The sequence below is a fragment of the Ictalurus furcatus genome, chromosome 28 (assembly GCF_023375685.1).
Source record: "Ictalurus furcatus strain D&B chromosome 28, Billie_1.0, whole genome shotgun sequence".
NCBI classification, from domain to species: Eukaryota; Metazoa; Chordata; class Actinopteri; order Siluriformes; family Ictaluridae; genus Ictalurus; species Ictalurus furcatus.
In genome coordinates, this window is record NC_071282.1 from 1,650,778 (window position 1) to 1,662,425 (window position 11,648).

At 44.0% G+C, this 11,648-nt stretch overlaps 1 protein-coding gene across 4 annotated transcripts; it reads left to right on the top strand.

Annotated features, from left to right (window-relative positions):
• The first annotated feature begins 381 nt into the window (after positions 1 to 381).
• aifm1 (apoptosis inducing factor mitochondrion associated 1) lies at positions 382 to 11,199 on the top strand. Of its 4 annotated transcripts, none has more exons than XM_053618243.1 (19): positions 382 to 641; positions 2,071 to 2,201; positions 2,731 to 2,854; positions 3,216 to 3,239; positions 5,391 to 5,717; positions 5,865 to 5,924; positions 6,301 to 6,431; positions 7,146 to 7,276; positions 7,372 to 7,462; positions 7,586 to 7,670; positions 7,774 to 7,850; positions 7,938 to 8,046; positions 8,770 to 8,877; positions 9,003 to 9,091; positions 9,181 to 9,321; positions 9,477 to 9,619; positions 9,758 to 9,882; positions 10,037 to 10,224; positions 10,408 to 11,199. In XM_053618243.1, exons 1-19 carry the CDS (start codon positions 554 to 556, stop codon positions 10,477 to 10,479), a joined length of 2,244 nt encoding a protein of 747 aa, XP_053474218.1. In that variant the 5' UTR covers positions 382 to 553; the 3' UTR covers positions 10,480 to 11,199. The 4 variants fall into 4 exon arrangements, with proteins under 4 accessions (XP_053474218.1, XP_053474217.1, XP_053474220.1 ...); XM_053618242.1 differs by having other exon boundaries at positions 383 to 641; positions 3,213 to 3,239; XM_053618245.1 differs by lacking the exons at positions 5,391 to 5,717; positions 5,865 to 5,924 and having other exon boundaries at positions 409 to 641.
• The last annotated feature ends 449 nt before the right edge of the window (positions 11,200 to 11,648 follow it).

Consider the following 11,648-nt stretch of genomic DNA (forward strand, 5'->3'; position numbering starts at 1 on the left):
CTCAATCTCATTGGATGAATGAGAGTGTGACTGAGTCTTATTGGTCAGCTCTGAGCCGCCTGTCAAACGCTCGAGGAGGAAAGACCTAGTATTTAGGAAGACGTGTACGTGCCAGGTTAAAATGAAAAGTTATAGGATATTTATTTAATTTAACTGAAATATGTATTTTGTATATTTTTGTAGTTTAAGTGTTAGTGTCTAGAAGCACATATTTTTTAGCCATATTCGGTAAAATCGTTCATTGTACATTTAATTAATTCATGAGTGAAAAAGATATACGTTATAAAATTAATAGTATTAAATATTATTAAAAGAATTAATATTAGCATGGCTACGTGGACATTACTTAGCAATGTCAACTATGAGTTTGCTAGTTAACGGTTCTGATTTTTAATCAGGCGAATTTAATAGCTACCACAAAAGAGGTCCTAAGGGTGCAGGATGTTTACGGTGATCCCTCTTGTTAGCACACCACACCGGCCTTGTGAGAAGCTGACGGCGGCGCGTGGGGACTTTGTGGTCTTTAGTTTATCTTAAATAAAATCCAGCTGCAATGTTCCGGTGTAAAACGGTGTGGAATAAACTGGCCCCGGTGGCGCGAGCCTCCTCAACACTGTGTCGGCAAACCGGGAAGAGAGCGCGTGAGTGTGTGTGCATGCGTGTTAGCCAGCTAACTTACCTGTCAGTTTAACTTCAGAGCCGCGGCAGGTTGTGAACCTCCGCTTAGTACCTGAGCAGCCCGGCGGCGGCTAAACGGCTTACAGGAGAACCAGCACGTAGAACCTAGGAGAACCAAATCTCTTAGGGAACAGGCTGACGAGCTAACCGAGGGCTACACTCCTGTTCAGTTTATTAATGGCGTTAAAGTTTGTGTTTATAAAAAGTCAGGGAGAGTGGAGTAAAGGTTCTGAAGAAAATAATGTTCTAAGGGCACTAAGCATTTTAAGAGGTTCTAAAGACACTAAGGTTTAGGGCATTCCAGAGGCTCTAAGGATCTAGACCAGCACTGAGATGTTACTGTAGACACCAAGGTTCTAAAATATTCTAAAGACGCTAACGTTCTAGAGCAGTACCAAGGTTCTAATGTTCTAAAGACACTAAGGTTCTAGAGCAGTACCAAGGTTCTAATGTTCTAAAGACACTAAGGTTCTAGAGCAATACTAGATGTCACTATAGACACCAAGGTTCTAATGTTCTAAAGCCACTAAGGTTCTAGAGCAGTACCAAGGTTCTAATGTTCTAAAGACACTAAGGTTCTAGAGCAATACTAGATGTCACTATAGACACCAAGGTTCTAATGTTCTAAAGCCACTAAGGTTCTAGAGCAGTAACAAGGTTCTAATGTTCTAAAGACATTAAGGTTCTAGAGCAGTACTAGGATGTCACTATAGACACCAAGATTCTAAAATGACACTCGGGTTCTAATTGCACTAACATTCTAAAATGTTCTACATGCACTGAGGTTCTAAAGTTGTTCTAAAGATGTGCTAAAATATTCAGGTTCTGTAGACTTTCTAAAGACACAAGTTCCAAAGATGATGAGGTTCTGAACATGTTCTAAAGGTTTAAAAAAAATGTTTTAATTACACTAAGGATCTAGAGATGTTCTAAAGGTGTAGGGGATGTAGAGACATTTAAAATATGCTAAGGTTCTAAAGATAGCGCCAAAAAAAAAGAGCCCACAATGTTTGTCCTGCACATATAAACTCATTATTGCGGACATGTCAAGGTCAGTGTCGTTGCTGGTAAGCGGCCTGTCCTTGTTGCCTGATGGCCATCACACACACACACACACACACACATACACATATATATACACGTATACACATATATATGGGTGGAAAAAAACCTCACTGGTGAAAATATCAGAAACTGTCAGAACAAATGGCAATGAATCATTTGGGAGCCAAAAGAGTCGACTCTTATTGGTTAGTTGAGTCAAATGATCTGACTCACTTTAAGAAGAGTCAATTCTTACTGGTGAGTTGAGTCCAATGATCTGACTCACTTTAAAGAGTCGACTCTTGAACATCTTCCAGCTTTAAAGTGTTGTGGTGTTTGTTTCTGCAGTGCTGAGGAATGACAGGAGGCCGGCATTTGGACCGCAGACCCACATGTCGTCCGGTCCATCGGTTGGAGGCGGGGACAACGCCATATACTATGTGCTGGTGGGAGCGGCATGTCTGGGAGGTGGAGCCTATGTGAGTATCACGCCCCGACTGGTTGGTTGAACGTCAGGCTAGCTGTTTGTTCGATTTTCGGTGAAATTCTCAGTTTAAAAATTCTAGGTTGTGAAACAGATCAAACTGATTCGGGGGCGGGGCTGCGTATGAGCGCAATTAGTGTGATGTCAATAAATACACTTGACTTCTTTGGACCAGTCACGTCTGAGATTAGCAGACGGACGGTAGCAATGTTACTCAGGAGCGTATTAGCTCCCGGGCATGGTTGTCATGGTAACAAATGTGAGGTGGTTTATAAGCAGTTATTAGCTCTCTAGCTAATTGCCGGAGATCATGGAGGTATGTCTAATTTGCATATTAATGCATTCTTATAAAGCCTGGCACTTCTAATGATAGTTTCAGTATCTCACCTTGACATGTGCCAGGATTTATTATTATTATTATTATTATTATTATTATTATTTTACATTCCCAGCAGTGTTTTGGGGTGAAAGAGTTTCTAAATGCTTCGTATGTGTGTGTTTTGATTATGATTTTATTGTTGAAGGCTTACCGCACCCTTTCGGCAGACAGCGCGAGGTTCTCCGAGCGAATCACAGAAATCGAGGGCCGGTCGAAGAAAACGGCAGAACGTCCCGCTCCTGCTGTAACGACAGAACCGGAGGTCACGGGTAGGTCACGGAGGGAATGCACTCGCATGTTTGCGGAGTCTCTGGAGCGCGTGTGTGTGGTTAACTGTCCATTAGCGAAGAGAGAGAATTTCTGAGTGAGTCTAATTATAATATGCGAATATAATTTGTAATTTATTTACAGTAGGCGTGCTGCTCCAGAATTGATCTGATTCATGATGGCTTATCAAAAATTTCGATTTTGTTTCAACGTTCTTTTTGGTTTATTCACTAAATATATCAGCAGTCAATCAGAATGAGGCACAATGCAAAAACGACACATCCTCCTCCCATAATCCAACGGGTGTAATTTAAATCCACTGTGTTTTCTCTTTTTTTTTTTTTTCCCCCTCTCTTGCAGCAGAAGCAGTGACAGAACCAACAAAAGGTGAGTTATTTATACAGGATCTTCCACCATGCAATTACTCCTACATGCCTGAACACACACACACACACAGCCAAACACATTGCTCTTATGCCTTTCTCTGTAACTTTTGTCTAGATCAGTCAGTTAGAATTTCCGTTAAACTTTTAGTGTTTTGTATTATTGGAGAAATTCAGATCATACCCTAGATATCAGGTATGTTTCAGTACAATCACCTAATAACAGATCTAACATCCTAGGTTTCCCAGGAGACAGGTGTTTAATACGTTCGTCCAGTGTCTCGTAACTACAGCCCGGTCCTGTTGCTATTTAGTTTTGCAAATATCACAGTGTAAATAAGTTTCATGCCGTAAGGAGTTCATTTGAATGTAAATTATTTAAGGGAATGGCAGAATATTAGAAACACATTGTTCTACCTCTGCTACCTCAGACTCTTTACCTTTGCTTAGCTTGACATTACATTCTCTCTGCTTCTTGTGCATTAGCAGGTCTGCGTCGGCCTAGCATATGCTAAAATGCGGTAGCGAGGACGGACGTTGTTTCAAGTACAGTCCGAGTAAAACAATCGGAACGTCGTGGGATGTCAGAAAGGGAGGGATGCAAGCGGGCGGTTATTTCAGTACATAAAAAAAACGCAAAGCAGTCGCTTTTGTTACATTTACACCTAATCGTGTAGTATTGAAAAACACAAACGGATGAAACCATGACACCCTCGACCCCGGTAACCTGAACAATATTGTCTGTTTAGTTGAGTGCTAAAGCAGATAAAGTGTCGATGAATTCTACAACAGGAAAAGGAATACGACAAACATTTACACAACCCATGAAAGGGGTGTGTAAACTTTTATTCTGGAAGTCGATTAGTTTTAATCAAGATCCTGAAACCTCTAACCCTTGAAAAGGGTGTGTAAACTTTTATGCTAGAGGTCCAAAAGGTAGGCATTGTTTCCTGGGGGTTCCACAACATTGGTGCGGTTTCTCCTGTAATTCAGCATGTTGATGATGTGTAATGATGAATCATTAAGAGATCACTAATCAAGCTGCTGGAGATGCGTCGAGCGCCTTGACCCCTGTGATCCAGAACCTTCATCTCTTACTGACGTGACGGAACGTACCGTCAGGTTCTGTAGATGCACGATACACAACGGCAATGTCTCGGACGCGTAGCTTTTCCTGCCTCGCTTACGTTTTGAGACTCGGGCTGTACGAGAACTTGTGTAGCTTGTCGAACCTCATGAACCACTCTCTTCAGAACTTAACACTGGTAGAACCCTTTCTCGGTTCATGTGGCACCATGCATTAATGGAACGCTGCATGTCGCATGTTGCGCTTTTTGTCTGTTTTCCCGCTGTTTGTAGCTACACGCTACATCTTCTCACCATACCACTCACCATTTCTGTCTTTTAATTATGAACGTTTGTCCTCACGGTGTGTGTGAGATCATTTTGTCCTCCACGACTCTGCTGACGTCCCTCATCCAACCATCAACGTTTCTACGCATGTTCCTTGTTTGAACTGCGTGATTATGGAAAATTGGTCCAGAAGAAATGGTTGGTCTGAGGTGATGTTCTTTTCACTTTTCCCTCATGCCACACTCATCAAACCCTTTCCTTCTGAAAGTTTGTTGTGAATAACACCTCTGTCTCTAACTAACCTGAATATAAACTAACGTGAATGTTGTCTCAAGTTTGTGTTTGGGCTTCATGTGCGGTATCTTGGGACTTGATTTGGTTTCATTTGTATGCTCCCTTTCCCACAAGCTTTGTTGGCTTGTTTTAAACACAGTAAGCGAGTGGATTGGTCTTTGGATCGTTATCATTTCCTACATGGAAATGAACGAAGGAGTTCATACTCTGGAAGGAGTTTGCTCGTGAGTTTGTTTACGTTCCCTTTGCTGGACTTTTTGGTGAGTAGATGATCGAGCCAGCACGCTAGAAAGCAACAGAAGAACCTGCACGCACCTGCTGAAAGTGATGAGATCAAGTGAAGATGCGTGAGATTTCCACACTCTTTTTCTTGATTGTGTTTGACACCTTGGCTCGCAGAGATATTTCATACACCATAAAGGAGAAGGAAATGCTCATCAAGGCAACGATCCAAGCACTGAGGCATCTCTCAAACCATCTTGTGCATGTGCTCCTTTTGTGGAATTAGAACTCGTGGCTGAGGACGTCTCGGAACCCGTACACGAGTCTCCAGTTGGCGAGCTTCCACAAGAACCAACGGCAGATGAAGCTGACCTGGGAGCCCTTGTGTCCGAGCCGTCTGTAACAGAACCTGCTTCTGAAAATTTCCCAGAAGACTCTACTCCAGAACCTTCTGTAAAAGAAGCTGTCTCAGAAGACCCTACTCGAGAACCTTCTGTAACTGAAACTGTCCCAGAAGCCATTGTTTCTGAATCTGGGGAACCAACTGGGGAAGAAGCTCCTGTAATTGAAGCCAGTGTCGATGAAGAACCTCCAGCTCCTGTTGTTGAGAGCGGTAAGCCTGATACTTCTGCATGGAGACCCGGCGATGTATTTATGTTAAAACAAATGAAGGACCTTTTGATCGTTTGATGGCTTTTTTTTTTCACTTGTGGAACTGTGGTTAATTTTTCTCTGCTTTCACGTCGGGTAAAACCAACAGAGCCTGTGCCTGAAGTGGCGGCAGAAAGTGTTCCTGAGACTCCACCAGTAACCCAGAGTGGTAAGATTCCAGTTTTAACTGGATCGGAACCAAACAATTTTTTTTTTAAACATAATGTTACCACTTTCTCTGGGTTGTTTTCATAGTGGGTCTTCATTTCCTCATGATGTTCACCCATGTTCACAGAGGTCACACCTGATTTGCTAAGTTGATGAGTCACCGGGTCCTTTTGATGAAATGTGTGATAATTGTAATGCTAGCTGTTAACGCTAAGAACTCACACATGGGATTAACCATTCTTCCCAAAATCCTGTTCTCCTAAAATACCCCCCCTCCCCATCCCCGCACGTATAGCTTCGAGTTTAAGAGATGGCTGTTCTTGGAAGATGGTCATTGACTAGTTTCTGGCTTCTGAACTTGTTTGTGTTCATTTTAGAACCTGAACCCGCTACCGCCGTACCTGCCCTCCCTGAGGTACCAGCACACGCCCCTTACCTCCTGATTGGTGGAGGAACGGCATCGTTTGCAGCAGCGAGGTCTATTCGTGCCCGTGACCCTGGTGCTCGGGTGAGTAAAACCAGCTCTACCACTACACCTATATAGCCTCGTCCAAAACTATTGGAAAAGCAAGGTCAGTTCATCTGTTTTTGCTGTTGACTGAAGAGATCAAAAGACGAATACGAAGAAGAGAGTTTCGAATTTCAGATTTTATTTCCTGGTATTTATACGTAGACATGTTAAACGACCTGAAACACATCGCTCCGTAGGACATTTTGTATCAGACAATCCAATTTGTAGGCAAGCAAAAATATTGGAACGTGTGACTGACAGGTGTTTCTTGTTACCCAGGTGTGAACTGTTTAGTGATCGATTGATTGTTTAAACGCTAAATAGCTCTGAACATCTACTCTTGGTTTTAGCCTTCAGTTTCACATGTGAAGACTGTTAAAAAGGATAAACCAACATGACGATCAGAGAGCTGCCCATGGGAGACAGCTCATTTTTAGCGAACACATGTAGGATAACGTTATATGGGTAACGTGAATAAGTAAAGACATCTTTGGTATTTTATACGCCTATATATTTCTTCTGTTTCTCTGCGAACTAGAATTGTGATTTTTAAATAATCACACAGACTCGTAGTGCTCTGTGCGTTCAGGTCAGACCCCCACACGCTATGAAACCGAGAGCGAGTACAGGTACGAGACCACAAACAGAGCGCTGTTTAAGAACTGCGCGGGCGTTCTGAGGTGTGGGATCAGCGTCCTGTTTTCTGCGCAGGTTTTGATCGTGACTGAAGAAGCTGACCTGCCGTACATGAGGCCTCCCTTGTCCAAAGAGCTGTGGTTCTCTGATGACCCCGCCGTCACGGAAACGCTGCGCTTCAAACAGTGGAACGGCAAAGAGAGGAGGTGAGAATCCTTAGTTAATTGCAGTGTGAAGTCTATTGAAGTATTAGTATTTCATATGAATCTGTGGTGTGTGTGTGTGTGTGTGTGATTTGCAGCATTTATTTCCAACCTCCTTCTTTCTACGTGAGACCCAGTGAGCTGGAAATGGTGGAAAATGGGGGCGTGTCTGTGCTGACAGGCAGGAAGGTGAGAGATCTCCCACTTCACACACTTTTATCTAGAGAGTTCTCCAAAAGTGTGTGTGTGTGTGTGTGAGAGAGAGAGAGAGAGAGAGAGAAGCTAATTGTGTGATGTATGTGTGTCCTCTAGGTGGTGCACATGGACGTCAGGGAGAATAAAGTTAGACTGAGTGACGGTACTGAGATCTCCTATGACAAGTGTCTGATTGCTACAGGTAAAAAGAAACCCTCTCACGTGTACACACACACACACACACGCACACACACACACACACACACTGTTGTGGATGTTAATGTGTGTGTGTGTGTGTGTGGCAGGTGGGGTTCCCAGGAACCTGCAGGTAATTGAGCGAGCCAGCGAAGAGGTGAAGAACAGGACGACTCTTTTTAGGAAGGTGTGTATCGCACAAACACACAATATTTCTCCTTCTAATAATTATTAACCATTAGACTGATCACTAAACCGTCACTCTTCCGAACAGATCGAGGATTTTAAAGCGCTGGAAAAAGTTTCCCGAGAGCTGAAGTCCATCGCCATCATCGGGGGCGGGTTCCTGGGCAGCGAGCTGGCCTGCGCCTTGGGCCGGAGATGTGAGTCCACACGGCGTCACAGAGCCGTCAGTCACACGGCGAGGAATCGGGTCAAACGCGCTCGCGGCACGAAGACAAAGCGGAGGCGCGGATGAGTCAGATTTGTTTCCTCGCATCTCCAGAAGTGCTTTAACAGAGTCACTGCTGTAGCAATAATAAATATAAATATCAAATAATAAATAGAAACTTATCAGATAAATACGAAATAACGAAGAGAAACGGAGATATTTAAAAAAAAAAAAAAGACATATAAATCGGCATTATAGAATTAAACAAAAAAATAATTAATAGACAAATGAAAAATAGAAAAAAAAACAGATAAATGTCAAATAATAAATAATAGAGATGGATATTAAGTAATATAGATGAGTATGAGAATCAAATGAATACATTTAAAAATAAGTATGAAATAACGTATAGATTAATATTAATAATAATAATAATAAACTGTAAATAATGACATGACTAAACTTAAGTGTACAGTCTACAAAACAAATGAGAGATTAATATTAATAAGAGCTATAATGTCCTGTTCTGCAGTAAACATCTTTAATTAGTACAGCTAATTCGTGCCACGTGTCAGTGTGAGGATCGCACTGATTCCCAAAACCCTTCAGCGACCAGAACCGGGCACGACCAGAACCGGGCTCCAAGTCTGAGAGCTTGTGATTGTACTGAGTGTACTTCTTAAATTCCACCTCCTAACCCTGTTTCTCTCTGTAGCACACGATCTGGGCCTGGAGGTGATCCAGCTGTTCCCGGAGAAAGGGAACATGGGTAAAGTTCTACCGGAGTACCTGAGCAACTGGACCACCGAGAAAGTGAAAAGAGGTGAGCAGGACGGGAAGAATAATCAAAGTCTAACATGGTTTCCAGGCTCTGGGTCTGGAACAAAATGTCTCCATTGCTATAAGGTGGAACATTGTGTGATTCTCCTGACCTTTAACCCCTGACAGAGGGCGTCCAGGTGCTGACGGAGGCCCTGGTTAAGAACGTGTCCTATAAGGACGGAAAAGTGGAGATAAAACTGAAAGACGGGCGACTGGTGAGTGAGCTGTGTGAGGTTTATAGCAGGTTGTTGAGTTACTCTACACACTGCTGAAGTTTTCCGTGTGTGTGTGTGTGTGTGTTCAGGTGAAGACAGATCACATCGTGGCAGCCGTGGGTTTGGAGCCCAGCATCGAGCTGGCGAAATCGGCCGGCCTGGAGATCGACTCGGACTTCGGAGGGTATCGGGTGAACGCTGAGCTGCAGGCACGCTCCAACATCTGGGTGGTGCGTGTGACTGACTTCCTCTCACAGCTGGCAACATCTGCACTCTAGTTTAGAATGTGTTATTTCCTTGACTTTATAATGTACAGGCGATCAGTCCTGCAATCTACAACACGCACTGTATTCTGATGGGTGTGTGTGTGTGTGCGTGTATACAGGCAGGTGATGCTGCATGTTTCTATGACATCAAGCTGGGTCGGAGGCGGGTGGAGCATCATGATCACGCCGTGGTGAGCGGCAGACTCGCCGGAGAAAACATGACTGGAGCCAATAAGCCCTACTGGCACCAGTCCATGTTCTGGTACACACACACACACACACACACACACACACACTAACTGTTTTTTTTATTATTATTGTCCAGTTAATAAACAGCACTGACTCTGACATGGTTCTGTGTGTGTGTGTGTGTGTGTGTGTGTGTGTGTGTGTGTGTTAGGAGTGACCTGGGCCCTGACGTAGGGTACGAAGCCATCGGTATTGTAGACAGCAGTCTCCCAACTGTAGGAGTGTTTGCAAAAGCTACTGCCAAGGACACACCCAAAGCAGCTACCGAGCAATCAGGTGCACACACACACACACACACACACACACCATGCAACGTGTAGTAAAGGAATTCTATCGTCATTTTTGAGTTTTAGCCATGAAGAACCCTATTATCTTATGTTCCAGTCTATAAGCCTGTTTTGTGTGTGTGTGTGTGTGTGTGTGTGTTCAGGTACAGGAATCAGGTCAGAGAGTGAGACAGAGGCGGTTGCTGGAGAGCTTTCTACAGCTACAGCAGCTCCTGCCCCGCCCACACAGCAGGAGAATTATGGGAAAGGAGTGATCTTCTACCTGAGAGACAAGGTGGTGGTCGGCATCGTGCTGTGGAACGTCTTTAACAGGATGCCCATCGCCCGGAAGGTAGACTCATTCGCTCGCTCGCTTGTGCGCGCTCTCTCTCTCTCTCTCACCTCATTTTTTTTTTTGTTCACTTCGTATTTTATCCAACCAACTCCTTTATCGTCCTTGAACACACCCGAGCTCCCCCTTCTCCCACTCTTTCGTACTCTGCTCATCAGTAACGTCTGACGTGTTTTTTTCCAGATCATTAAAGACGGAGAGGAGCATGCTGATCTGAACGAGGTGGCCAAGCTGTTCAATATTCATGAAGACTAAACACGCACACGCCGTGCTTGTGGAGCCTGGGAAAACATTTCTGCACGGAATTAACACACACACACACACACACACACACACACACACACACACACACACACTTTGGCTGTGAACTCTGTCGGACCTGCGGTTCTGCCTCCAGCCCTGTTGGTGGCGCTGTGACTGCGGCTCGCTAATGGACTCAGATCAGTACTGTTCAGTTTCCTCTGAGGAACACCTGTCGTTTATACGGGAACGTTGTATACGTGTTTTCTAGTGAGGTCAGTAACTGTATATTTGCGAAACGCTTGCGCCGTCCACTCTTTCCTGGAGTCTCGACTTCGTTCCGCTGCATGAGGTGTTGCTCCGGTACCGCTTTAATGCACCGTTATGTTCCTTTCATGTTAACTACACTATAGATGTGTGGTCATTTATAACACAACATTGTTTTGTTTTTTTCCTTTTACATCTGAGCCGATTCGCACAAAGAACTAATAAAGGAATTAAAGGAACACCCCTTCACAAGGGGAAGTAGTCAAGGGTGTGTTGAGCAGTATTGGAACTCGGGGGCCAAGCACCTCATACACATCTCATTGGATAAACTTGAGCTGTTGCAGTGATTCTGATCGGGGTTTTAATACCGTGAGGACAAAGCTGCACACACTCGTCTCATCTCTCCTGTATCATGTGGCACGGTTTGTTCTTCTGAGACTTGATTAAAGCAAATTATTTTTGAACTTGTTCGATGGGTTTGTGTCTCTATAACGGGGTTTGTTTCAGAGTGTGATGAAGTTCTAGAATCCATTTCACGTTTTTACAGACGTTTATGGGAAATGACTCGCGGGCAAAGTACGAGCGGATCCACGGGCGAGGAGCGAAGGTTTTGTTCAAGGACTCAGCAGTGGAAGGGAAGACACCAGAGAGCACCGCGCACCATGTCTGTCTTCACACCGCCGACGGATAGATTCCATCTTATTAAATCTCGCTGGTAAATGTAGACGACTTAAAACTTCAGGCTTGTTTGGCGCACGAACCTCGGTGAACGTCAGTCCTTCAGAAATCGAAAAACGGCGCGTCGATGTTTTTGTGCACTTTTCTGGCCACAAGCTTCAGAATCTTGAAGGTTGCAATCTGATTGGCTCTTCTGTGTTCTCTGTCTCTCTCTCTCACTCTCTCTCTCTCTCACTGTC

Bases quoted from the DNA above. Each gene is read 5' to 3' on its own strand.
- aifm1 (XM_053618242.1), top strand. From the start codon at position 554: ATGTTCCGGTGTAAAACGGTGTGGAATAAACTGGCCCCGGTGGCGCGA. The intron at 6,432-7,145 runs GTGAGTAAAACC...TTTTCTGCGCAG, and splicing joins CCCGTGACCCTGGTGCTCGG to GTTTTGATCGTGACTGAAGA. The intron at 7,851-7,937 runs GTGTGTATCGCA...TCTTCCGAACAG, and splicing joins GGACGACTCTTTTTAGGAAG to ATCGAGGATTTTAAAGCGCT.